The 26,994-nt window shown below is 37.2% G+C and overlaps 4 protein-coding genes across 15 annotated transcripts in view; 2 read left to right on the top strand and 2 right to left on the bottom strand.

Moving 5' to 3' along the window:
- Positions 1-380: 380 nt before the first annotated feature.
- LOC126916843 (zinc finger protein 717-like) lies at positions 381-5,566 on the bottom strand. Of its 2 annotated transcripts, XM_050723069.1 has the most exons (2): positions 4,987-5,566; positions 381-4,580 (listed from the first exon to the last, which is right to left on the bottom strand). In XM_050723069.1, the coding sequence occupies exon 2, from the start codon at positions 4,452-4,454 to the stop codon at positions 3,396-3,398; it is 1,059 nt and encodes a 352-aa protein (XP_050579026.1). In that variant the 5' UTR covers positions 4,455-4,580; positions 4,987-5,566; the 3' UTR covers positions 381-3,395. The 2 variants fall into 2 exon arrangements, with proteins under 2 accessions (XP_050579026.1, XP_050579025.1); XM_050723068.1 differs by lacking the exon at positions 4,987-5,566 and having other exon boundaries at positions 381-4,586.
- A 329-nt stretch (positions 5,567-5,895) lies between these two features.
- On the top strand, positions 5,896-8,994 carry LOC126916850 (zinc finger protein 385B-like). 3 transcript variants are annotated; one of them, XM_050723078.1, is made up of 6 exons: positions 5,906-6,170; positions 6,465-6,661; positions 6,839-6,977; positions 7,052-7,081; positions 8,071-8,210; positions 8,281-8,994. In XM_050723078.1, exons 2-6 carry the CDS (start codon positions 6,473-6,475, stop codon positions 8,440-8,442), a joined length of 660 nt encoding a protein of 219 aa, XP_050579035.1. In that variant the 5' UTR covers positions 5,906-6,170; positions 6,465-6,472; the 3' UTR covers positions 8,443-8,994. The 3 variants fall into 3 exon arrangements, 2 of the variants coding, with proteins under 2 accessions (XP_050579035.1, XP_050579036.1); XM_050723079.1 differs by lacking the exon at positions 5,906-6,170 and adding an exon at positions 6,205-6,355; XR_007710742.1 differs by lacking the exon at positions 8,281-8,994 and having other exon boundaries at positions 5,896-6,170; positions 7,052-7,882; positions 7,989-8,210.
- On the bottom strand, positions 7,852-13,911 carry LOC126916826 (dynein regulatory complex protein 1). Of its 5 annotated transcripts, none has more exons than XM_050723032.1 (11): positions 13,166-13,911; positions 12,025-12,133; positions 11,518-11,868; positions 11,048-11,445; positions 10,757-10,973; positions 10,572-10,698; positions 10,285-10,499; positions 10,064-10,212; positions 9,759-9,979; positions 9,153-9,529; positions 7,852-8,115 (listed from the first exon to the last, which is right to left on the bottom strand). In XM_050723032.1, exons 1-11 carry the CDS (start codon positions 13,294-13,296, stop codon positions 8,023-8,025), a joined length of 2,388 nt encoding a protein of 795 aa, XP_050578989.1. In that variant the 5' UTR covers positions 13,297-13,911; the 3' UTR covers positions 7,852-8,022. The 5 variants fall into 5 exon arrangements, with proteins under 5 accessions (XP_050578989.1, XP_050578988.1, XP_050578992.1 ...); XM_050723031.1 differs by having other exon boundaries at positions 9,153-9,532; positions 13,166-13,906; XM_050723035.1 differs by having other exon boundaries at positions 9,153-9,532; positions 12,025-12,129; positions 13,166-13,290.
- Positions 13,912-15,297: 1,386 nt separating this feature from the next.
- Positions 15,298-26,994, top strand: part of LOC126916822 (protein split ends) — a 119,112-nt gene continuing 107,415 nt past the window's right edge. For 4 of the 5 annotated variants that reach the window (XM_050723019.1, XM_050723021.1, XM_050723020.1 and 1 more), the window contains exon 1: positions 15,299-17,433. In XM_050723019.1, the coding sequence (XP_050578976.1) occupies positions 17,351-17,433 (83 nt within the window). In that variant the 5' untranslated portion in view covers positions 15,299-17,350. Of the gene's footprint in view, positions 17,434-26,994 lie in introns of all 5 variants that reach the window. The other variant, XM_050723022.1, reaches the window with a different exon arrangement.

The raw sequence follows: 26,994 nt of genomic DNA, 5'->3' as shown, positions 1-26,994 counted from the left end.
TATCTACTGTGTACCTTACAATCGTAACAAGCTACAAAATACGTTATCACTATACTAATTAGGAGCTGCGCGAACATATGCACGGAGGCTTTATTAATCACAGCTTTAGTAGTACGATTAGTATCTCATAGAGCTGTACAATGACTAGCCAACATGAAGATCATCGCTTTTTCTCTCTCTCTCTCGTTCTCATTGCACCTAAGAATGTCGAACAGAACTTTGTCCTATCGCCTTTCTCGCATGAATACAAATATATACGTATACAAATATTACATGCGACATTCGCGTGTACCTAAAAACCAACGGAAAGAAAAAAACGCAAGGCGAAAAAAAAGACCGTTCCTTTTCCTCTCTTTTCCCCTTTTCTTTACTTTCGTTTCTTTTCTTTTTTTTCTTTTTTTTTTATGTGTGTGTTCTTTCTTATGTTCGCAAACGTTTGCGAGTTAAAAATCAGTCTTGCCCGGTGACTTCGAGTCTCGTTTTAAATCAAAAGCCTCAGGCATACGCGCGCAGAAAATTGTTCTTCCTCTTGTTTCAAGCGTGAAGACAGAAAGGATCGCCGAGACAGACCCTACGATATACAAAGGAGTTCGAGGCACGCTAACGCGAATATACTTTTCTCGCTCTCTCTCTTTCTCTCTTTGTTTCTTTTTTGTCACTCTTTAAATTATATCTACGTTTTGTCCCGTTCCTGCTTTACCGTTCCGTTCGTTTCTTCTTTACTTCGCGATTTTCCTTCCCTTTCTTTCCCGCTCTACCAATTTTTACTCTTTGATTCGCTTTGATCGACTTGGAAAACTCGCGTGTATACTATTTCTTTTTTTTTTTTTTTTTTTTTTTTTTTTTTTGGCGCTGTCGATTCGAAATCGCTTGGCGCGAGCACGCGTGCGCGCACACGCCGTTATCTATTTTCGTATATCGTTAAAACAAACATACACACCGTACTGGATCGTACGCGAAATTTTTCAAATGGAACGAAAATTCCTTCTCACGTTTTTTGTTCGTTTTCTTTCCTTTCTTTTCTTTTGACTCACGGCTGTCATGGTTCCCCCGTTTGCTGTATCTAAGCTTTGTGGCGTTAACGTCGAAAAGATCGATAATAATTGTAATAATCAGAACGTTAATAATATTCAATGATAATAGCGGTAGTAGTAATAATAGTAATAATAATCGTAATCTCTAAAAACTAATACCTAACAGTAGTCAAAAAAAAAAATCAACAGCCCTGCTATTACATTCCTAGTACTTAGTACGATCTGCACATCCGCTCATCGTTTTATAATACATCTATATGTATATGTATACGTATGTACAATATGTACCTTGTGTGTACAATACACTTCGATATGTGAAAAGTAAGTACACCTATGGAACTGATTCATAAGCTGTACAATAGTCCTACGTGATAAAAAGAGTACCGACACCTTCGGACACGTTTCTAATTCGTTTAGACACGCACAAAGATTGGGCACGTGGAAAAATTAGTTCGAAGGGATACGATTAAAACGAAATGTCACAGAGAAGGATAGAAAAGAAGAAGATGACGAGGAGGGGGAAGGGGAGAAGGAGGAGGGGGAGGAGGAGGAGGAGGAAGAAGTAGACGAAGAAGAAGAAGAAGCAGAGTAGAAGGACAAGAAGAAAGACAAGAAAGAAGAATAAAATAATAAAATAACCACGGTTTAAGGCTAAAGAGAAACCATGACGACTGGGATTATAGGTCCTATCGACACACGCGGTATGCATGTTGCTAAAATGAACTAACGTTTGCGTGTTTCTAATAATAATAATAATAATAGTGGTGGTGGTAGTGGCGGTGGTGGTGGTGGTAGCGTTAATGGTAGCAGTAGTAGTAATAATAGCGAGACTAATATATAGCTGAGGAAATGTCAGTGGTAAAATGGTAGTGGAGGGAGGATGATAGTATTAGTAGGAGTAGTAGTACTAATAGTGTAGTAGTGGTAGTAATAGTAGTGATGGTGGTAGTAGCAGTAGTAGTAGTCGTGGTAGTAGTAATAGTAGTAGTAGTAGCAGTAGTAATAATAGTAGTAGTAGTAGTAGTAGTAGTAAGTAGTAGTAGTAATAGTAATAGTAGTAGTAGTAGTAGTAGTAGTAGTAGTAGTAGTAGTAGTAGTAGTAATAGTATTAGTAACGGTAATATTCCTGTTTTTTATATTTGTTTGTTTGTAAAAGTAATAGTAGGGTGTCTACCAAACACCTTCGGTAGAGACCAATGTCCTTTAAATTCTGATAGCTACATCGCTCCGTGACATTGCTTTCTTTTTTTTTATATTTCCTCATTTTGATATCATCAAAATAGTAAACCAATAGTTTAAACATTGTAGTTAATAATTACTATCTATATCACAGATCCAAGTGACTAAACTCCTTTAAAAATATAATATAAATATGTGTATGTGTAATGGTTCGCGCATAATATATATACACACATAGATATATATATATGTATATGTACTCGCAGATGTGATTGGAAAACAGGTAAATCAAGAAGTGCGGAAACTTGGAAAAACTCGCGTAGAAACGTACGCGCGCGCGCGTTAGTTTATGCTAACATCGATATACCACGACAGATTGGTAAAAACAAGGAAAATCGTACGATCGTGGAAACGAATCGATTCGTCGATCGTGTGGTGCACGTCTCTTTGAACGGTGCTATTTCATTCTCGTTAAAATACGCTTATCAGCGTCCGTATTTAGATAATCCATTAAATGGACCGAGAAGTATGTGAGTGAGATAGACACGTGCAAAACGGTAATCAATTCACAATTGATCCACTCCATTGTTAAAAGATCGAAATAAAAATTAGTCGGTGCGTAAAAATTGTTTAATATCAACGATTAATCGACGATTGTGATTAAGCATCCGTCATGATCCAGAAAGTGGATGCTCTTTAGGCACTTTGTTCAACCAGCACCATTAAACGAGACGCGATCAAAGAGTCCGCGTTTCGGGCGAATCGTCACTCCGTTCGTGGTAAAAATCGTGATTGCTGGCATAAACTGACTTACTCATTGTTGCGTTGAATATATTCGGGGTACGGGGTGGGAGAGCTGCTTGTAGTGTTCGAGTACTGAGCGTAGAGATACAGAGCAGGGTGAAGCCCTGGCGGAGGAATGCCGCGATGCAGTTGCTGCGATTGATGATGCGACTCCGATGAATCTATGGGGGATGACGATATTTGCGGATAAAGTTGGGAGTTGAGGCTATCCAGCGAACTGGAGGAGCCTGTCGTTTGGTAGACACTCTGCGGTGTGGTGTGCTCGTGAGACACTGGTGAATTAAGTGTGAACGGCGAGGACGCCGAGGTGGGACATACTACTTGCTGCGGTGACTGTTGATGTTGCGGTAGGGACTCGGACACGTTGTCGTCTAAACACTAGTTGGTAGTCTGCGGATGTAGCAACGGTAGAGGAAGTTGAAGATTGTTTTGCTTGGCTAAACTCGCGATCTCAGCAGCGATCCCTCCTTTCGAACCTGCTAAGCCGTCCAACGAGGAAGGTCCTTCGCTGTAGCGTAAATCGCAAACCGGGCTCTCGAAACCTGTACCTGGAGTGCCACCACCGGTACTCTGAGGCGTAGATGGATTGTGATTCGTACTGCTTTGATTCATGTCACGATGTACTCGATTTTGGTGTCGTATGAGATAACTATCGCGTACAAAGGTACGTCCGCATATGTTACACTCGTACGTGGTACTTGCAGTATGGGTACGGATGTGTATTGCAAATTGACTCTTGGACGTGAATGTGAGAGAACATCTGTCGCACACCAACGGCTTTTCGGCAACGTGACTCCAACGGTGTGCCGTCACGTAGCTTTTCACTGCAAAACGTTTCTGACAAATGTCGCAGGCATACGGCCTTTCTCCTGTATGCACCCGTTTATGAGTATTAAGACTGCTCTTTTGAGTAAACCTTTTCAAGCACAGCTCACATTGGAAAGGTCTTTCTCCTGTGTGCGTCCTCATGTGCACTTCCAAGTATGGTTTCCGACAAAAACTTGCTTCGCATACCGTACAATGATATGGTTTGTTGCCTGAATGAAGCTTCATATGTACATAGTAGGACGAAGCAGAGGATAGCACCTTGCCACATACCTTACAGGGCTGTGGCTTTGACCGTGAACCCTCTTTGACAGTTTGTTGTCCAGTAGATTGACGGTTTGGAACTTCTTGTTGCACAGTCTGACTCTGCTGTTGTTGACCCTGTTGTTGCGTTTGCTGTTGACTCTGTTGTTGAGTTTGTTGTTGACCCTGTTGCTGATTTATTTGTAACGTAGTCTGCTGCTGGGCTTGTAGGTGACCTTCTTGCTGAGAAAGGTCTTCACGATCATCCGACAAATTCACCATAGAATTTGAACCATCTGACCGGCTTGAAGCAACAGAATAAAACCCCATGGGTTCGCTTTTAATTTGTTGTTCAAACATGGATGTCATTATATCAGTCTGTTGCTGCTGAGCCAGCTGTTGTGATTGTGGCTCCTGCTGCTGCACTGCTTCTTGATGGGGGAGCAGAGTCAGGTTGCGCTTGACAAGCTGCTCATATCCTGCGTACCAATCCACCTGCATGACAGGGAATGTCTATAAATCGCCATTTATGACACTCGTTATGGCGGAAAAATTTTCAACAATGTAGATACACTCTTAATTCCGGTATCATGCATGTCCGACTCTTATATACGCGTGTCAGGTTAGACCAATTGCTTTGACATTTATCTTTGACAAGTGACAGAAGGTAACTGGATGATCAGCTGATTGCATAACTTTTACGCGAACCACTCGAAGACGACACGATGCCGTCGTCAACAGAACGTAACCCAGCAGTGAGCAACACGGACAACTCTATTTTTAAAAAAGCGACGGAAGAAACGTCGGAATATTTTGACTGCGAAACCGGATTCTTCGTAAGCGCTTCGCAAGTGGGGGTCGCTTTTGCCATAGCCGAGGAAGAAAGCAGCATTTTACGAACCTTTGCTATTGTAGTGGTCCGGGCTAGGGTCGAAAAACGTCACGCCTCATCGAGCGCACGCCTCCCGTTCTCGAGCGGCTTCACGGACAATCGCGAAACATTTCTACGGCCAAATTGTTTTTCTCCGACACAAAATATAAGATGGCTGCTACTATATTTCACGACCGTCACCTATATACACTCGTACAAACACACGCACCTAAGTACCGACCGACGATATTCGTCAACTTTTCTAATTGGCTGCCCTTCTTAAACCGCCAATATTACGCTCTACCACGACCAACATCGCACTTCCAAAACCGCTGATTGGATCGATCTTTCGCAAAGCTTTATTCACCTGTTTGATTTTATGCATATTTCATGGACAAACTTTCTCTATATAAAGAACTTTAATCGCTTTCAACGGTTCACCCATTGCGCGTTAACTCAGTGGGTATTTAGCCAAAAAAATATCATAAGAACGTAAAATGTTTACGCAGATATTCCAATCTTTTATCTCGTTTCTATTAAATCGAAAATTTATATCCATCTCACTGAGAAATAAAATACTTCGTTCAAGAATTTCAAATCTAGCCAACAACAGACTGAACAAATATATAGATAATACGATATAGGTATGACGTATTTAAAAGTAAAAGTTGTATACTTTGTAATAACAATCATATATATATATATATATATATATATACATATATATAACCAAAATTTAATAAGAAAGAAACAATTGTTTATCAAGTATTAGAATGTTATAAAGTAGTAATTTGAAATACTATTTCTTATCGTTGCATTAATTCGATTTAATAAAGCAACGTCGTAAATACGTGTATCTCGTTTCAAATATTTACGTGTTATATTGAATTAATTGTGCGCAGTATTTTAGTTCACAATACAATTACTAAACGCGCCTTAAGTGACGACATTCTAGGAACTCTTGGGGCCTATCAAATGTAATATTGAACCACTAGTAGAGGAACTGCTACTACCCGAATATAATGTTCCTAAAAAAAGCAGGCAACCAACTCGAGAATTTGTATCAAAAGTGTTAAAGAAATAACCCATTTATAAACTTTATAAACATTGCTGCCCTCTAAGTATTTTTCGAAATTCATTAAGAAAATATAAAGTTTAATACACAAACTAAACATTGGTGTATCTGATTCCGATATACAAAACTCAACAGATAGGTATGCTTTATATAATATATAATTCAATAATTTATATATATGTATATGTTACAATATTAGTTCTTTTGATAATATTCGATAATGTTAATAATAATAACTTCTATTTGAAATTAATATATCTCGTACACACCTACTGTAACTTTAAAAAGAAGTATAACCGTTTCAATTTCAGCACAATATAACAGGTGACCATAACTTTTAATTCCTATATTATCGTAAAATAAAATTTGAACTTGATAACAGTTTAATTTTAATTTATTGATAAATTTGCTGATTTCTATATGAAATTTTTAGTTCCAAAAATGGCTGTATCGTCAGAAAGTGTGATAAGTCCTGGCCTGAATGATCCTGTAACCAAAGCAGTAGTAGATAATATAATGGGAAATTTACCTACAAAGAAACCCCCTGTTCGATGTGATGATTGTGACCTTTCATTTACCAGTCAAACAGTATTAGATACACATTTACAAGGAGCACGTCATGCTAAACAGGTTTGTGCAAGTAAAGCAACAAATCATACTATACTACTATAAGACACTTAAATACAGACATGAAAAGTTGAAGTATGAGGTAACACACATGCAATAAAAAGAATCATTCATGAATTTTAAAACATATATAAAACAAAACAACATCGGATCAGATAGAGGCATACGCTTGTTTTACAGATTAGATCAAAAAATATAATGGCATCTCTTGAAGAAACCAAAGTAGCATTTACAAAAGACGAAGAAACAAATGGATTGAAATGCAATGTGTGTAATGTGTGTCTAAACTCAATACAACAACTTCAAACACATTTAAATGGTATATTACAAAGTAAGATTTATTTCATACCTTTGTATGTTTTTAATGTATTAAATAAATTTTATTTTCTATAGGGAGCCGGCACAAAAAGAAAGCTATGAGAGGTAATACACGTTATATGGTACGAAAGCCGCTACCATATGGGCTTAAATGTAGTCGCACTTTGTGTATGGATAAAGTAATAGAAAAGAATGTTGCTGTACTAATTTATTCTTTATTGTTATTTACATTTGCATGCTTAACACTGCTGCTTACTTTTGCTTTCCACTTGTTTTTATGAGCTAATAGAGACTTAATTCTGCCTAAAAGCTTTCATTTACCAATCAATATGGAAACGCTTGGTGATATTATCATGATCGTTATAATTTATACATCATAATTTGGTATTTATTTATTAGTTATTTATTTATTATGTATCGTTCGTTATTTATTTCTACCAAATTGAAATTGTATATTTATTGTTTATTACTGATTTGTCTTTGAGTATATTGCCATAAAATAATAACGTGATAACGAGTTAATTAGTTCCATATTATAATTAATAAAATTAACATTGTTTACAAAATAATTTGGCTCCTTTTCAGTTTCACTGTATCCCTTTCAGTAATGTATAACATAGAAATGCATCTTGCTATTTCTTACATTTCTCTTTTATTCCTATCCTTAACTTTCTTCTATAAAACAATAACTTCAAATAATTCAGTGTTTAAGTCATAATGGAATTAAAATCAATTATTAGTTCCTTATACAAAATCATTTATTAACTACATTTCGTTTATGTTCAATAGCAGGTATAAATTGTAATACCTTTCTCAATTATGTAACACAAATGAAAAATCAAAAATTTTTATGAGGAAGTTTACATAAAATAATATATTATAAATACATTTTTTTATTTTGAAGAGGTAAAATTTGCTATACACATACATATACACATCATTAAAATCTTATGGTGGTCTTTTGTTAATAATGTTTGTATTAATGGTTGCTTTTTCTATGGCATGAATGTAGTGTTCAAGCTGATTTATTATCACATATAACCGCTTCAGCGGTTGTGATACATAGATAGTGTTGATCGCACATTGATGCTTAGGTGGGTGGACTGACAAAGATGTTGGCAGTTCAGTGACATCTGCAACTATGAATATCCAAGTAAACACTGTGTCTAAAGGCGTATCGCTCTCATGCAGCATGTGTAATAAAATCTTCAATTCTCAGATGCAATACAATGTGGTATGTTATCGGTAATAAGGTAAATAAATATTGCTAACCTTTTAGTGATATAATTTATGTTTAATTGTAGCATATAACATCAAAAAAGCATACTGGTAAATTAAAACAAGCTAGGATTCAAAAGAAAAAAAGATTTTTGCCATATTGGAAAAAACCTAAACCTGGTGTAAATCCTAAGAATTTTGTTCAATCGCTATCAAACAATTTTGTACCAGGGGGTTTCACGACATAGGAAAATAACGTAATAAGATGAATATCTCTATTTTAATACACATATGAAATATTTAAGTACATGTTTTATTCTTTCCAAGAAGAATAATTCATTCCAAGTAGAATCATGATTCTTTAAACCATGAAATTAATTTGATACTTAAATTTTGAACATTAAGTGACATTCACATATACGAATAAGTAAATACACAATGTTATATATAATTTTGTAATTCATGAACATTGGAAGCTCTGCCGCGTTAAGATATAAACCTTTCTCTTTGCACTATTTCTTCAGGATATAATATAAACATACGTATAATTGAAACACAATTAGTTCAATTGGAAATCACATGTAAATTTTTGTCAGATGTATTTAATAGCTAAGGAAAGTTTTAAAAACATATTGTACAAAGTGCCGATGTTGTATTAAAAACTAAGATATGTTTGAAAGATTGACATTGTCTTTGATATTAGATGAAATAGTGCAAGAAGGTACCGATGTAATGTATGAATGTATATATGTTCATTTAAAAATTAATGGAAAAATATATAATGTTGTAAGTAATAATAATTAATAATTTTTTATTAATCCTACAACATAAAAATTTTGCTGTCGAAATTCCGTTTTCTTTTCAATGCGTTATTGTAGTTTCAGGCTGAAATTTAGATATACGTAATGTAAGCCTAAGTTAACAAGGAAATATTTTATTTATATTATTTTAGCATTACCTGTGTGGTATACTTGCTTAATAAACGACGCATTTCTGCATTCTGTTTTCGTAACGATTGCGTCTCAGCATTTAATTGATGCCTTTCCTTTAGCACTTCATAATACTTTTTAAGACCAATCAATAGATTATCCCATAGTCTTTCTTTATCTTTCGGAAAAATATTCCTATATCGTTCCCAAAAATCAGTTATATCGTCGTCCGTTATATTACGTGATATCGTGACTTTCTCTTTAATTACTTTTTTATCAGGTGGTACCTCTCTCTTAACGAACTCGTATCTTTCCACAAATTCTTTTAACGCACTTGAGACAAATTCAGTTTCAATTGTCAACAAATGGCCTTTATCACAGGTTAATGATCGTTTTGGTTCGCCATCTGCTACAAGAATAAAAACTAATATAAACAATAGTAGTAACATAATAACTGATAATTTACTTTCATTGAATAAATATCGCTGAATTTTGTTGCGATTTTTCCAACAAATAAAAATAACACCAATTTGATGCAAAATTAATAAATAACAGAGACAAATAAATTGAGTAGTTATTTTGATAAATTGGTAATATTGAGAAAAAATTTGAATAGATCTATTTCAGTTACGTACTATCAGTAACTTCGATAATGCCTTCGGATACACAAGTCGATACAACTTCTGTATTAACAGGCGGTGTTTCGGTCGAAGGAACGCTTCTACTCATAACAATGTCACTTTCATGACCATCATCGTGTAGTTTTTCACAACAAAGTACTTCTTCCATAGCTGCCACTAACTTAGCTTCTTTCGTATTAAGCGTATCACTGCCACAAACATCAGAAATGGTGGTTCTGAAATGTTTATTATCGATATATTTTATTACAGTTAACGTCAATTTATGACTTTCCTTTTAAGATCAACGATATATCACGTACAGAGACGAAGAACTTTCCGTAATTTCTGCAGACTGTCCACAAACACTCGATGTGCTTTTAGCTTTAACCGTACACGTGGGACAATATGCATACGGTAAGAAAAAATTCAATAAAAATTGAAGTTCTTCTTCGGCTGTAATTTTTAGCGCCTAAAAATCCAATTATGTTTATACCTAACTTATAACAACACGATAATGATATTATTTATATGGAAACATCACCTCAAATGCTTTATCCAATCGAATCAATAGCTTATCCTCTTCTGTGTAATCGGAAAGTAAATTCTTCAATGTGTCTTCGATAAGGTAATCACAGTGTTCGGAAATTAGTTTAAGAATATGATTTAATAAGCGTCGTTCTAAATTAATTTCTTCTAAAGTAGTCATTGGTTTATATGATTTAGATATTGTCTTTCGTTTTTTGGCTTCCTCTTGTTCTTGAACGAAGATCAAAGAAGTTTACAGCCAGTCTGATTTTTTAAATAAATCATGCTTTAAGTAAATTTTACCTGCTTTCAAGGCACACATCGCTCCGCAATACGACGGTAATTCTTCCTTTTTCAATAACTTTACCTCCGGTGGTTGCCAGTCCATTATTAACAATTGTTCATGTATAATTCTATCTGCCGTTAAAATCTGAAATATACAATCACCGAACGAGACTATTCTCGTTAATTACACATTGTTATCGTACCTTATCGACTAATTCGTTCGCAGTTTCGATATTCATGTCCCAAATTTGCATGTACTTTTTATCGTTGATGACTGTGAGATGGTTGGACTTTTCTTCCAAGTCTAGTATAGCTGTATGCGACTTTAGTATTTGATTCGTGATCTTTTGAATTTCCGCCCTCGTCGACTCTTCCAGTGCCGTGTAAGTCTTCCTTAAATTATTAATAACATCCTGAAGCCTGAAACGTAAATAGATCCGTTCGACTCACTCGACTGAAATTATCAGGACGAGTAATTTAACGTTGGCACGCACTTGTTAATTTTTCTTTTCTGTTGATTCTTCACGATGGTATTCTCTTCGTCTCGCCGTTTCAGCACCGCGTAATTATAATCCAATTTCTCGGTATTCATCATACAGAAGGCTTTCATATTCTGTATCTCCTGTTGAAGATTCTGTATTTCTAACTCAAACATAATCTTCTGTTTCCTAAACTCTTCTTGATGCTGTATCGTCGCTTTCTGCATTTCCTCTTCATATTCGCGCATTACTTCCTTCCTTTTTTTCCTCGCGTTGAATGTATCGTCCTTGAGCTGCTTAAATAATACATTCCACTTTTCCAAAGAAGATTCCAAAAGTATTTTCCGCTCCATTTCGATGACACTTTCGATCAATTCTACCTCTCGGCGATAAGCTTTGCTCATTATTCGTATCTAAAGAAAACATTTCGCATGTATCGGTTGGAAATGTATAAAACAAAAGGCTTCGAGACGCCTATTACTCACTTGGTTTTCCATCCTTTCGATAAGCAAATCAATCTCCTCGTTCTGTTTATTTACATCCTCGGCGTACTGTAGATCAGCGTTATCAAGTTCTTGTTTCAATTCCGCGATCAACGCGTCCTTCTTCTCTAAGATTTCCAGACACTTGGCATTTTGACTCTGCAACTCTTCGTCAATATCCAGCGGATGTTTCGATGCAAGTATAGCAGGCCATTTTTCCGTAATCTCGCGATATTTCTCCGTGCATTTTTTATCTTCCTCTTCGAGTACCTCCAATAATCTTTCTCTCTTCTCTCGCATCTCTTTTCGTCTTTGCAGTTCCTTCGCGTCATTCGCCACTCTGATGCCTGTAACCTACATCACGTGATAAAGCATCGTTCGTTAACTCGCGATTCTTACGTCGAAGCAATTGTAAGTTATCATCCTAATTAGTTACTTGTTGACTCCAGAGAGTTTCAAGTGTATTTTCTTGAAAAATAATTATTCGCGATTCGAATCGCACATACATACCACTTCATCGCCTTCTGCGGCTAATTTGTCCAAGGCTTCTATGCTATCGAGTATTTGCTTCTCGATAGGAGTTATTTCCTCGATTTCTTCATCTTGATCTTTTATCTGTCTAACATCGAAATAGCGTTAATTCTTTTAACTCTCTGAAACGATATCTACGAGATAGATATACTTTTTCTATCTCTGTTATCGGAATTACGAATGAAAAATGCGTGTTCCTCGATATTTCGAAAATTAAAGGTAGATCGTTTATACGCATAGGCTGCGTATCTTTTAACGAACGATTTAACTATATAAGTGATTTTTCAGTGTATCAGTCTGTTCGAAACATATACGAAACAGATCAAACGCATATCGATTATGTTTCACGTCTGTTTCTACAAATTGTTAATCCTTATGTATGTAAATTCTTTAATACATTTTAATATATTAATATATTTGTCAAAGTAAAACCAAAAAATGTAGATACGTACATCCAGGAATTTTTAATTTATATTCTAATTGTTGTATTTTTAATTTAGACCCTTCAATAACGTTCAAAATTATAAAATTATGTAACATTTCAGCTAATTATGTATATTATGTCCTGTGTTTTTAATTAGTCTTTGTTTGTCAAATCACCGTAGATGTACAAACATGTGTATGTATGTATGTAAATACACTGCATCATCTGTTCTCATTGTAAGCAGCATGAAAAGATTTTGTGTAATTATGCAAAGATTATTCGCAACTATTGTCAGAAGTTCCTTAAATTTTCTGCGTTTTCATGGCCTTTATTACATGGCATTGTAGACATAAGAAAATTCAATCAAAATATACTAACCAACAATTATTCCGCTTTACCAGTAAATCTAACCGATGTACGACCAGTTTTAGATTGCTGATCGCAATTGATACTGCTGCCTAACAGTTTTCTATATTATCTGACGTCTAATTAGTTACTTAATAATTAGCCAAATAAGAGGTAACAATTGATTTACTATTCTGCCCACATCTACATACATACGCTCAGAATGTATGAAAATACGATCCAGTTCGTTGTTATTTATTATCTTTCTTCTACTATCGTTGAAAGAAAATGTATGGTATTAATATATTTACTATATAAGATACTTTTATTGAAATGTTATACGATCCTTACTTATCTCGTGCTTGTATACGTCGTTGTATACGAAGTCTGCGTGCCAACTTCCGCTCGTTTGCATCGTATGATAAAATAGATGGTTCTTCTGTATGTACTGTAATTTCTGAACGTTTATCTTGCAATGACATGTTTCTTTTACTTAGATGCGCGACGATATACGTGAAAAAATATATGACTAAAGATTGAAATTAAGAAATTAATACTTATATGTCTTAAATTACTTCGTATGAATATTAAAAATTGATATACTGCGGGAAAGGTTAGATATTATGGATGTATAAGAACTGATAACCAAAGATTGCAATTATGTGCTTACATAGAATAAACAGTTTTGTTTGTTCGATATGGAATTATTTTACTCGTGCTTATTGTTGGTAGGTAATAAGTTTGTAATATTTATCTTTCCTACAGGTGGCACTGAGTGTACGACTGTAAGATTATTAGATTGCTTCATTGGAGGTTGTCGCCACCGTCACTTATGCCATCTTATGCAATTAAAAAAACAATATGTCTCGATAAATAAAAGATAAATAAAAGATATATATATATATATATATATATATATATATATATATAACGCAAACAAAGATATAATTCTAAAATAATCCAATCGAGGTCCGGTAAATTATACGTCGCAAAATCAAATTGCAAGTATACCAAAATACAAATCCATTGTTATCGACAGTTTTCACATTATTCATTCTAAAACTTTAACTTTTGCACTATTGTTTTAGTAATTAAACTAATATCTTGTAAAAAATTTTAATTTCAGGAATTCTTTAATCTACGTTGTTTATTATTATTCATTTGTGGTAAAGAAATATAAGATAGTGAAATGTTTGATATTTTTACATGAATCTCTTATTGTTTCATTGTATTTTATTCGTTAGTCATTATAAAATATATATTTATATTGAGACATTAAAAATAAGTGAAAGATTTAAGACGTAAATTATATAGAAAATAATTATAGTAAATACATGATATTATAACGTAAACTCATAAAGTTTTATTTAGCAATATAATTTGTGAAAAGCCCTCATAATATTTTATTGTACTACAATACCGTTTACAATTTAATACAGAGAACATCTTTATGTATAGGTATATGGGTACTGTACGTTAGAAGGTGCCTATAAATCACCGGTACAGAACACGCAATAGGCGTTTCTCGTTCAAAGCGTTCTCAACTACAAAACAGTCGTGAAACTGCCTTCGTTTTCGGACGAAGCAATTCGAGTGCGACGGAAATCGCTTTCTCTAGCCTCGATGACGTACTTTAACCGACAAACGGATGTTTGATATTGTCGCCAATAGAGTTAATGTCATACGAACGAACCGTTGCGAACCATTAAAAGAAGGTACGACACGTAAAAGACAAACGAACGATACGTCTCGTGAATTCGCAGCACTAGATCGACGCCATGAATCTACGACTTCGACGCGATTTTAGCGGAAACAAGATGGAGCATGGCCAGGTCCGGCTCATTGCACTCCGGTGCCTTATACCGCTTCAAAATGCATTATTCCCCTATCTCGATTGAATACGATACTAGCAAAAATAAGTGATAATTCGGTGAAATTAAATATATACGATTAGAAATACAACGCACAAAGAACGTACATAAATTTTCGGTATCGTTTTGGTATATCGTACATTGTATCTGTTTACGATATTTCTCGGTATTCTATGTTTATATGTTTTACACGGTAATTAACGTTATTTATAAAAATTGCATCGCAGCGTGACCTCTATAATTTGTTAAATTAGCGTATTCGAAAGAAATAAAATTCCTCGTTACATCATGTCCTGTTCCATGATTCATGTCTAAACTTTGCCTGTATCGTAGATAAAATAGCATCAAACAAAATAGAAGTATGCATACATAAATTTCTTATATCGTAACTCGTATGTATTCTGTATCCAAGGTATTCGTATACGAAGACCGTTCATGTTTGAACTAGAAAATATTTTAATAGGTTGTACACAGCATCGAATCGACGCGTTTGTTTGATCGTTACTTCCTTGATTAGAGAGCACGTCACAAGAGTTAAGTACTTTTATTTTCGTAATAATCCGATTTTCCGTCTTTATTCTTGGTAGAAAGTACCGATGCCCCGGGTAATTGGCTGCCGCTAAACCGGCCCTGGTGAGAGCGGAATGGAAAGAGAGAAAGAGATAGATAGCGTGGAACAAAGATGGCGGATGAGTGGCGTCGGCGGAGGAGGCACAAGGTAGGAGGAAGAAGACGAAGAGATTACGGAGTAGGAAGAGAAGAGAAGAGAGGAGAAAAGAGGATAGAGGAGTGCGCGGGGTGCGGGACAATTCACCAGAGGAGAATGGGGGAAAAGAGGCGAAGTGAAGAGACGAGAGGAGAGGAAGAGATGGTGAGGGACGACGCGCGGCTCGGGGGTTCGGGTTAGCTCGTTCGACCCGTTATCCCTTCTCTCCTGGAGACCCGAGTTCTCTCTCCCTACCTGTCCTTGCTTCGATTCGAACGAGTCCCTCCAACTCTCTCCCCTACGGGGATGTACGAAAAGTTTCCCCCACCATGGGTACACTTCACCGGCTGGCGTGCGACGATCACGATTGCAAGTCGCTGCTTTTCGAGGTAGACTCGTTTCGTTCCCCTACGCGGTGTCTCCCACCACGCATCCAACAGCGATACTAGCCAGCGAGCCATACTACGCTCCCGCCACGGTGACGTCACTCTGAGTAGTGTAGTGCAGTGAGAAGGAGCGAAGCCAGCTCCATCCGCGTTACATGGCCCGAGTGAACGAAGCGAGTGCGTTTAAGACGTACATATACAAGCGTGCATCGTAGCGATCGAGTTGCACTAAGAATACCATTAATTTTCTCGATCAATGCACGTTATGTGACACGACGAGTTGTGTACGATCGCGAGAAAAAAGATAGAGGAAACCGCGCCTCGCTTTTACTAACGAAATATATCTGACGTGTTATACCATTAACGAGATACCAAGCGGTGATGATACAGTGATGTGAAAGAAGCGACTACGCGCGTTAGTGAAGTCATAGAAAAGAAATCAAAGTAAGAGGAAAGAGGAAAAGGAATATAGTGTGTCGTGTGCGCGGTGAAAAGAAAATAGTTGCACGTTCTAATATTCGCCAGGAAGAAAACATCAACGGTTCTATCCGTTGGTGGATCGATTGTTTTCTTTTTTTTTTTTTTCAAGTGGGGTTTTACGCGAGAGTTTGAGAGCGTATTTGGAAAGGCTCTGTTTGTTGATCGGTGTACGATATCAAGAAGACGACGGTTGAAAATCATCAAGGCAGATCGACGCGAGTGTAATAATGCTTGGCAAATATGCGCTGGGATGTATCGCCCGCGCATTGTGCCCGGTGTGCTTAGTGTGACGTGTGATTAACCGCCTTCCTTCATACGCGATTCAGTGGTATACGATGTGGTGTTCGGCGACGGTTCTGATCCTTCTAGCCGTTGCCATCAGTGGTGTCCACTATCGAGGTCCTTCCTCCACTTCTTCGTGGTCGTCGTGGTTGTTGTCGTCGCCGTCGTCGTGGTTGTTATCGTCACCGTCATCGTCGTCGTCGTTGTCATCGTCATCATCGTTGTCGTGGTTGTCGGCGTCGTTGTCGTGGTTGTCAGCGTACGTAGCGACGCAAAAATTTGATCGCGAAATCTCCGTAGCCACCCTGTTTTGTTGGCCGATCGTTCTACGGCGCTGCCCTGACGACAGCACTCATCGTGCTTGGGGTCACCACCTTCCGGCTAGTGACTAGTGATAATCTGTTTGTTGCCAGTGATTAAATTGGGAGTGTCGAAGTGGGAGGAAGCTCCTTCCTTCGTCGTGGAATACGCGTAACGTAACGGTTTCTTTGCTTCTTGTCGCGTGTGTATCGCGAGCTACACGCGAGAAAGTTTTTTCTTCTCAATCCAAATAAGAAAAATTGTGCCGTCAAATCCGAATCGATCATTTACTTATTGATTTCGTGGCGAAACGAGTAAACAACGATTCAAAAAGAAAGTCGGCAAAGAGAAAAAGAGAGGTTTCCTTTGGCCGACCTGGTGGCGGTATTGAATATCGGTGGTGTGTGGTGAGAGTGTGCTGTGATTAGCGTCGGGCGAAGTTGTGTGTCGTTGTACAGTGCCGCCAAACGATACCACAACATCCGATCCCAAATGAAGAGTTCGGAGCAAAATGGTTAGAGAGACACGTCACCTGTGGGTTGGAAATCTGCCGGAAAACATCCGAGAGGATCGCATACGAGAGCATTTCAAACGGTAAGCGTATCTTTATTTCCTTTGTATCTTTCTTCTAACAAACCCTATCTTACATAACTACATATATAATATATGTCTCCATGTACATACGCACTAACAATTCGATTCGACGAAGTCCAAGCCACACCGTCTTGTTCTCTCTACCTATATAGTTTATAGTTTATATGATAGCGTGCATGGAACTTGGAGCTTACTTTTTCGTTTACCTTCTCGACATACCTGTGTGTATCTCTCGATACGAGAGGACAAGAGTCTCGCGACGCTAATGCGAGATTCACGAACCTTCCGGCTCATCGAAATATTTGTTATTTGCCCATGAATCCTCCAGTCCAGTGTAACGAACTGACCGAAAAAAGAAATACACAGAGGTATGTATACTGTGCACACATTTAAGGGGGGGGGGGGGAAGTAGACTGTCTTTGTTGTTACTGCAGTTTGGGCACGGTCAACGATAATTTCGTCGAAAATTTTACGACTGCAGGTCGTGCCTTCGTAATGTTTGCCAGGCTTTAGAACGGTCGGTTCTAGCCAAGCCGGAATCTCTAACAACGTTGTACATATGTATATGTATGTACGATATTTCATGGCCGATAAACCAGAGAAATGTCGCGCGAATCTGTTTGTTACTTATTATTTTGTTTACACGTTCGTGTAACAAAGGAGCGGTATTATCTGTTTGATAAAATCGGAATTCAGGAACACGCGTAAGGTGTATTGGCTCGATGTTTTTAACTCTGTACGTAGATCGAGGATCCTGCACGCGTATGTACACACCCACACCTTACGTACACATGCGTACACGGTGTGCGTTATACGAAGAAGAGCCTTGGCTCTGTCTCTTCTCTCGTAGCGTGAGCGCGCCGTCATTTGTTTTTTCCCCGAAGTAATAATAGCTGAGGACAGCCATTTTGAGAGCTCGCAGCGGCACGAAGTTATTGTTCGACAGTGACACTCAAACCGTGGATCCACTGGGCACGCCTTTCGCGCGTCTAGAAAAGAAAGCGCCCGAATAACTCGACAATCTATTACAAGCCATTTCGTTTACCTCCTAAATTCAAAATTATTATCACTATTATTACATATCGTTCAATTTTTCCTTTTTATTAGGTTTTACTTAAAAACCATAAAAACTTAAAGTATTTTGTTGAATGGTCGAGGTAAATTTCCGATTTAATATTTTGATAAATATATTTAATAGGTTCTATATGTATCGCGATTGAAATAAAAAGATTATAAGATATAATATCCTATTAGGGAGGACTTATCTTTATTCTTTCAGTTTACCACGATAAATTATCGCAGAGACTTGAAAAATTTTCTTTTACCGGTATGATCGTAATTTTGTCAACTTGAAAAATGCTTACCATTTGCGTATCTTAGACCGAGTATCGTTTATAATTTTATAGATATTCGTTAAATGTACTAAAAAATATTACGCGTAATACATACTACGTTTATGAATTGTTTCGGTTGTATCCAGTTTCGTACGGATGTATTTGCTTTATGTTATTCCGTTAAAAATATCCACAACCTTATACGCGCATTTACTACACATATAGAACAATATCGTATAATACACAAAATAAGAATGCACCTGAAATGCAGGCAGAATAGTTAAAGAGCAGAGATCGGAGTAGGAAAACAGAAGTGAAAACTAACGGTGACGTGGCGCAGTGGCGCTCAATTTTCGGATACCCAAAAGCTTGAGATAAGTACAATGGACGATGTTTTACTGTAAATAATTTCACAAAATTGACCAAGCTATTCTTATTATTATCAATTTTGCCATGTACGATCGAACGATGTTTTAATTTAGAAAAATAGGTCTTATAAATCGCATTTGATACATTTATTATATTATGTTCTACGTACAATACTAGTTGGAACACAATGTAATACTACGAGTTTTAATTATTTTTGCTTAATTATTTATATTCTTAATTATATTCTTATTCGTTAAGAATTTTGTTGACCAGTTACGTAAACGACGAAAATTGTCTCTATTCATAGTTACATCACGAGTCCTTTCACATTTGGAGGTTGTAACTATTCTAAGATACACAAGATACCCATAAACATTGAAAAAGAAATGTCAAGGATGTTTCTGTAAGTTCATAGTTTCTTTGGACGCGAACGCATTTTCGAGCGCAGAATATTTAACTTTGTATCGATTAGATGGCGTGGTGTAATATTATCTGACTTCCAGTAATAGAAGAATAGAAGATATTCCTCTATTTCTAGGGGAAAATGAATTTCTCATGATTTCGTTATGGATTCTAGTCCTGTTGTGCTATTAATTTTTCTTTTCTAAATGCACACGTTGTTTAATATTTATATTACTAGCGATGCTGCATTTTACATCCTAGCTGGTGATACATACATACTTGGTTTGTTCACTAGCTCTGTTCTTACGATCGTCTAACATGCGTTATAGCCTTTAAGGTTCGTCCTTAAAATGGCGGGTGGCGTCATTACGTCGTTGACCGCCCGTTTCTCTAAACGTCCGATAGACAATGGAATAATATATATTAGAATATATTTCCGAATGTCTTTTCTTTTTTGTACTTCAATGTTAAAATGTGTATGCGACCATAGTTTTATTATCGCATTATTTATAATTTTCCATTTTATTTGTAATGTTAGTTTCTTTTTCCACGATGCTCTTATAAGAGACATATTTATAAGTGTATGTAGAAAAGTATAGCTTTTTTGTTCTATAATATGATTTTTTCAATAGTAAAAATTGATTTTATGTTTATATTTCATGGTTAAGAATATGCAGACAATAAAAACTTTATATGTGAGAAATAATTAAAAATTTTAATATTCAGTGTTCATAAGGATTTATTTTCTTCTGAATTTTATACCTCATGTGACTGTAACTCCAGTCGAGCTTGATATCTCACAGAAAAACACGAAGTAGATTCATATTTTCGCTATGATATGTCATTACTCGAGGTACTTTCCGTTATTAAATGACTACAAATACTTGTATTAAATATTTTCATGTACATGTACAATTACCTGCATGTATGTAATAATCACTTTAAATTTTATCTCATCCATTTTTCGCAACGTAAGTTTTATAAGCTCTTCTTTAACTATGCGTTACAACTCCAATTTAGGACAACACTAACGAAAATTAGGGATCTAGCAGATCTTAAGCATGCTTGTTACCCTACGTGGACCGTGCATGAAGTCAGAGATCTCGATTCTGAAAATGTGTTTTGAAACGCACATCCGGTACATTCTTATGCGCACGGCATGTGCATCGTATTCGTGTAATGCGTTCTACCTACTTACCGAAACGTAAATTTCCCTCTTATATACGCGCATGGCACATGATATACCTTTGAATTTCTGTGCGTTCGCTATAAGCGAGATATAACTGTATCCATCGAGTGTGCATACGTATATATGGTTGTGCACAAGTAATATGCACACGTATCGCGTTTGCAATTTATGGTCACACGGAGATAAGAGTATGCGCAGCATTCATATACATGTATATGTATATACGCACCCAACCTGCGAGATCGTGTGCACGTTAGATTATATTTACAATTTGTATGTGCGCGCTCGCGCGTATGTATACATGCATGATGGGTCGATGTATTGACAAAGTGTTTGAGAATGTGTGCGCGCGCGCACGCGTACATGTATGTATGTATGTGGGGGTTGCCGGCGTATTTTGTTATATTGATCGCGCGTGGTCGACCACCTCCCCTTCTCCAGCGCAACTCTGCCCCATCTCTCCCCACCCCATACCGTACCGCGCCCCTGCACCCCATGCTCACCCCACCTTTCCTCTGCGCCTCGTCCTCGTGTTCCACTCGACGTCACCCATCCGAAAACCTTCGACTCTCCGACAACCTCCAGTCACACGTATTTTCCTGTGTTAGTGCACCTATGATGATATACGACGATCTGTCACAAATATGTATCCGAGTTATATATCCTCTATGTACACGGGGATTCGGTTTTCTGTATGAGTGTTTGTTCCTTATAGCAGCAATCGAATTCCTTGTTTCTTCGGCGAACCGTGCCTTAAGACTTAAGTGAATCATGTATTTTACATGATATCCCGAAAACGACTTGTTTGTCGTGAAATGCACGAGAAGTGATTCGTTGATAATGCAGGTTTAATAGAATCGATATAAGTTCAGAATATACTTGGGAGCAGGGTATATTTTAGATAATTTTATATTTAGCTAAACAGAAGTTTCTTTTAAAAAAAAAGTAATGTGAAAGATTTAACGTTCCACTCGATATCAACTCCTACGTACTTACATAAATGTATACACGAGGTCGAAGATCGAACAATTAATCGGAACGTTCTCCTGACGCATTGCGCCGTAGAGACGTGGTTAATTGCATTCTGAATTCCACAATATAATCATGTTGACGCTAAGGAAATCTCATTTTTTTTACTTTATCATGTTCTCGTTGTATATATTTAATTTCTGTTATATTTTCTCACATTACTACAACTTTATACACGTACAAGTGTTTTCTACTTTATTTTAATCTCCATTAGGAAGATAATTATTTCGATCATTTTCGTTTCTTTATATGAATCGCGTGGCCTTTCTTTTGCAATAATTGCTTTAATATTCGCCTGTAAGCTGTCGATAGGCATTCGTGCTAAAGACAGAGCTACAAAACTGTAACATAATTTTTTCTAGATTCGTGATATTCTGCCGTAAACGAATTTTAAGATTTCAAACATTGAGGTCTTCTTGATGAACACCTGCATGAAGAAGTCGATGCCGCCAAATTTCTTCATCCGTCGACCCTGTTACGGTATCTGGCAAGCGGCCGGCATTGCGTTTCAAACCGAAACGACTACGTTGCCTTCTCCTTCGTGTCTCGGAGCGTGTCTCTCGTTTCGCGCCGTTGCCACGTCTGTACCGGTCGTTTACGTGTTGTTGGCCTGGCAACGTCGCATCCTTTACCCTCTTGCACACTAAAGCGACTGAGTTGGCAGCTTGGTAAACGGAGCACTCCGTATACTTGCCTCGATCATCGTTCTGCGAACTCGTACACTGGTTGGTCGCTCCTCCGCTGTTCACCCGATTCTGGTACAGAGGGTTTTTGCTTTAAAGTGTCGGCAAAATTTGTTTGTTTCTCAAAGCTACTATACTAATTTGTGGCAGTTGTTCGTAAGACTACGATAGTGTTTCGTACTCTATCACTTTGTCATGAGATATGTAGCTTCGTGAGTGAATGGTAAATCCTGGTGCTAGCTAAACTACACGCATATTGTGTATATTTGTTATTTACGATTTAAGAATGTGAACAGAAGTCAAAATAAGATTGTAATGTCCTGATATACATTTAGTAACAATATACATTGCTTTTTATGTGCTCGTTTCCGTCTCACCTTTTTATCATAAAATTTTTGAACGATGATTTCCTTTTATATGTTATGTCGTGTTCGTAGATACGTTATAATTGCTAAGTCTACGATTAACACTATACTCAACATCAGCGAGTAGTCATTCTTTGGTATGATAAGGAACTGAATCATCTGGTCGTTGTTATTAACTGAAACAATTTATGAAGATGTCAAGCGTCTTTGTTACGTATATATGTATATAACAATCCGTTATAACAAGGTATACGTACCATACATGTGTAATATTTATTGTAGATGCATGCACGTACGTATGCATATATACATATAAGTGGATGTATCTACATGTACACGACTCGTATGTTTTCCAAGGGCTCTTGGCCACATAGAACACACGACTGACTTTCACCAGCAAAGACGCCGAGTTCGGGAAGGAGGTAGACGGCTATGACCCGTTCCAAAAATATCGGCTGAAACTTGCAGCGATTCCCAACGCTTTCTTATTCCTTACTACATGGATTCTATGCGAACGTTTGTTGTTTTTCATATACTACCGTATTTGAGATAGCGAGGAATCTATAAACAAGCATTCTTGGTAAAATATTTAAGAAATAACTATGTCGTTAAGAGCATCGTCGATATTTGATTAATTTCAGAAATGTTTTTTATAAGAATTATTTGACAAAAAACGTCGAATTAAAAATTGCAGCGTTTAAATAAATTTTATAAGCATAGTTCCCATAATGTGAGCGACCAAGTCTACAAGTATATCACAATTCAAGTTATTTAATTTTGTACACTATATAATTGAAAACTACTTTTTAGTGGATAATTGAATTTCAAGAATCTCCTGCAAATCGTTCTTTCTGCATGCATCGTTCAGTAGCGTAAAATCGAATGGAACGAGTATACCGTTCAGTGACCCTGTTTAATAGTTGTTAAACGTGAGTGCCCTCATTTTTCTTTAAAGTATGCAGCATTCACAAATAACGGTACAATATATTTTTAGCATTGCTTTATCATTCCATAAAAGTATTGATAAACGATAGCGCAATGGCAATTACACGATCTTTATGGGAGAAAACTAAAAAATATTTTTCAAGGAAGATCTTACGTAAGAAATATTTTCAATTACATTTCTATAATTTTTTCTAGAATTTTATGAATTGAATTTCTCTTCTTGGGTGCTGAGTATTTGTCTTTTACGATTCTGTACCCTTATGACTCGTACAAAAGTAGTCGCGTAACCGAAACACCTGCCTGCAGAACTTTCTTTTCCTCTTCCCTTCGCGGAATGTCGAACTTTTTGTTCCGTTGTTTGATATTAATAGAATGTTTTATGAACTTCGAGGCAACGTTGGCATGTTCAATACGAAATAACAGGTATTCCCATGAGATAAATATCCGAACAGAGTAATTCCTCTATTTTTATGGCAACTTTTGGTAATGGACGCAATGGTTTTTGCAGTCACGTACCGTGCCACGGAAACGTGCTCGAGTGACCCAGAGGGCTCACGAGGAATTGTAGATCTGGAATCGATAGAGTTTGCAGCGACGTTGCCAGCAGTGCGCATCACGATCAAATTGGCAACGTCGCTTCATCTTGGGGCCAGTCAGAACGTGCGTTTTTTGTAGATTTCAAGGCCCTACCTTTCGGATTCAAAAATAATCCCTCCCCGCAGATCTTATGCCATCATAATTGTATCGCACACATTACATGTTCAAGATATTTGTGTTATCATACTTTTGTCGTAAACATAGGCTTCGTTTTCGTTTTTCTGCCTGGAACTGGTGCATTTTACGAGTTTCTTTATCGTAATTATTGGGCGATCGTGTATTCTGTACCGTTACATATGTTATGCAATATACTTATGAATAATTTTCTGTTAGAGATCGAAGGATATAAAACCAACGTATTAATATAATAGGACGAAAAAGTCTTTGTCGATGATAGAATAAAAACACGTTTTCTTTTGTTTATTTAATCTTAAGAGGACGTGTTCTGAAGGGTGTACCATAGAACGAACTTTCTTGTTCCCGACAAATAGATACTTTCTATAGAAAACGAAGAATTGCACAATTTTTTTCATATTTCTACGCCACTTGCATTATATAGTATGCATTGTTACAAATATATTTTGTATTTTTTCGATGAAGATAGCGATGAGATGAAAAATGATGGACAGTTGTGGTTTTTGTACGACATATCTAATGCAAAATTAATGCATAACGGAGCCACGAGGTTAGTACGTGTATGAAGAAAGAACAAAGGACTCTTTCTCAGTACGTTCAGTTGATATTTTTTAAGCATGGAATAAGTAGAGCGAGGCTCCGTTTGAAACGCCTCGAGGGGCCCGGTAATCTGAGATCCGGAACCAGCCCAAGACATCCGGACTAGGGTAGGGCCCAAGTTCTCAGGGACAAAGGGAATTGCCATAATAGACAGAAGTAAAAGCACGCGTCCCGACATCGACTTCTCCCAAGCACGTATAAAATAACTGATAGATAGATGCAACTAAACGTATCTCCCAATAATAAGAATCCAAACTTTCCGTCAAACTACGACAAAACATGTTTATCTGTGACAGCTGTAACAACGTATAGCGTTTCGCAAGAAAAACTCACGTAACATCGATTTCCATTACGATGCGACTAGACTTCAAGTTCAATTCTTCTACCGTTGAGGTACGACTAAATTCTACGACTAAATTACAGTCGTTCTTTCCATAGAAAATTTCTCATTTCTTATTTCTTTCCATATGCGATTGTTATAACTACTAAATTTCAACGATATTAAAGACTATCATAAATAGTAAGTTATTCCGCGTTACTTTGTTCTTCCCAATTTTACGAAGCCGCATTTAATTACAAGCTTCGATAGCTATGTCCAAAGATCCTGGATACGGGTTTAGTGTGAGCTTAGTCAGATTCTGGTAGGTAGGTAGATAGGTAGGTAGGTAGGCAGACAGGCAGGCAGGCAGGCAGGCAGGCAAGGAAACAAGCAAGATAGGCAGGCAGGCAAGCTGTACCGACATGGTACACCAGTTCAAGTTGGCAACGTTGCACGTTGTTGGTAAAACTGGCAACGGCGCACGGCTATTATGTAACACCCGGCAACGTCGCTGGGATACACCGAGGGGCGCCGGGAGTGAATATCGGTGGGGAGAATAGGGGCGATGGGGAGAGCCAGAAGGTGGGCGGTTAGGGAAGTGGCGAAGGGAAGGGCGAGAAAGGAGGGAGCATTATATACGGTAGGGAGAAGGCGTACATACACGCCAAGGTCCCCACCCTTCGGTTTGCTGCTGCGTCACACGAGGCATTGCAACCCCTTGTCCATATAGCGTATATACACGTATATATATACGTCTAACGTTCGAGAAAACCACCTTATAGCGAGGAGAACCCTCGAAAATGGGGCTTCGAGAAACGGCCGTTCCAGAAAATATAACATCTCACGCATCGAATCTTTGCCACGTTAACGAAATTTTCTTTTTCGTTTCGACGAACTTGGACCTCCAAATAATCAGATCATATTACAAGCCAGTTTATATCGTTAGAAAGGAAACGATCGACTTTAGCGTATAAAATAATTAAAAGCGGCGATTAACATAGTGTCAGAGTATCTACATACTCGGTAAAAATGAAACTCGGTTGCCGGAGAAAATGTATACAGACACGGATGATAACAAAATAGAATAGAAATAATGTAATGGGCCATTTGCGATGCATGCATGTTAGTGGTTACGTCACTAGTCTAATTAGGATCGTTTCTAGAACAGAGAAAATCGCATGCGTTTCGTTTCGAGAGAGTGTATACGATCCTGTGATTACTATATAATATCTAACGAAATTCTAGCTGGATCATCGTTCACGCTGGCTTTGTTTGGTCCTAATAAATCGATTGGTCGACTAGCAGCGATTTCTCGATTCTTTCTTTCCAATCAACGTATATGCATTTCGTTAGTTGGAAAGTTCTTTGCATAATACGTATATGCAAATGGAAAGATGCTGCGTCAAAGTGAAACAAACTGCCGCTTAAGAGAAAGCGCGTAAAAACGGGCAAAACGTTGCTAACAAACCTTATAGTTGCGTTAAAGATTCGTCGGTAACTAGAAACTGCTAGAAGAGAAACGAAGTTATAAGCTGTAGAAATTTTCTAAAAGGATTACAGGTACGATCTTCTTAACAAAAGGTAAAATTCCTAT

Source organism: Bombus affinis, chromosome 5 (genome assembly GCF_024516045.1).
Source record: "Bombus affinis isolate iyBomAffi1 chromosome 5, iyBomAffi1.2, whole genome shotgun sequence".
Taxonomy (NCBI): domain Eukaryota; kingdom Metazoa; phylum Arthropoda; class Insecta; order Hymenoptera; family Apidae; genus Bombus; species Bombus affinis.
Note: the sequence above shows the minus strand (reverse complement) of the source record. Positions and strands in the feature narration are given on the sequence as shown.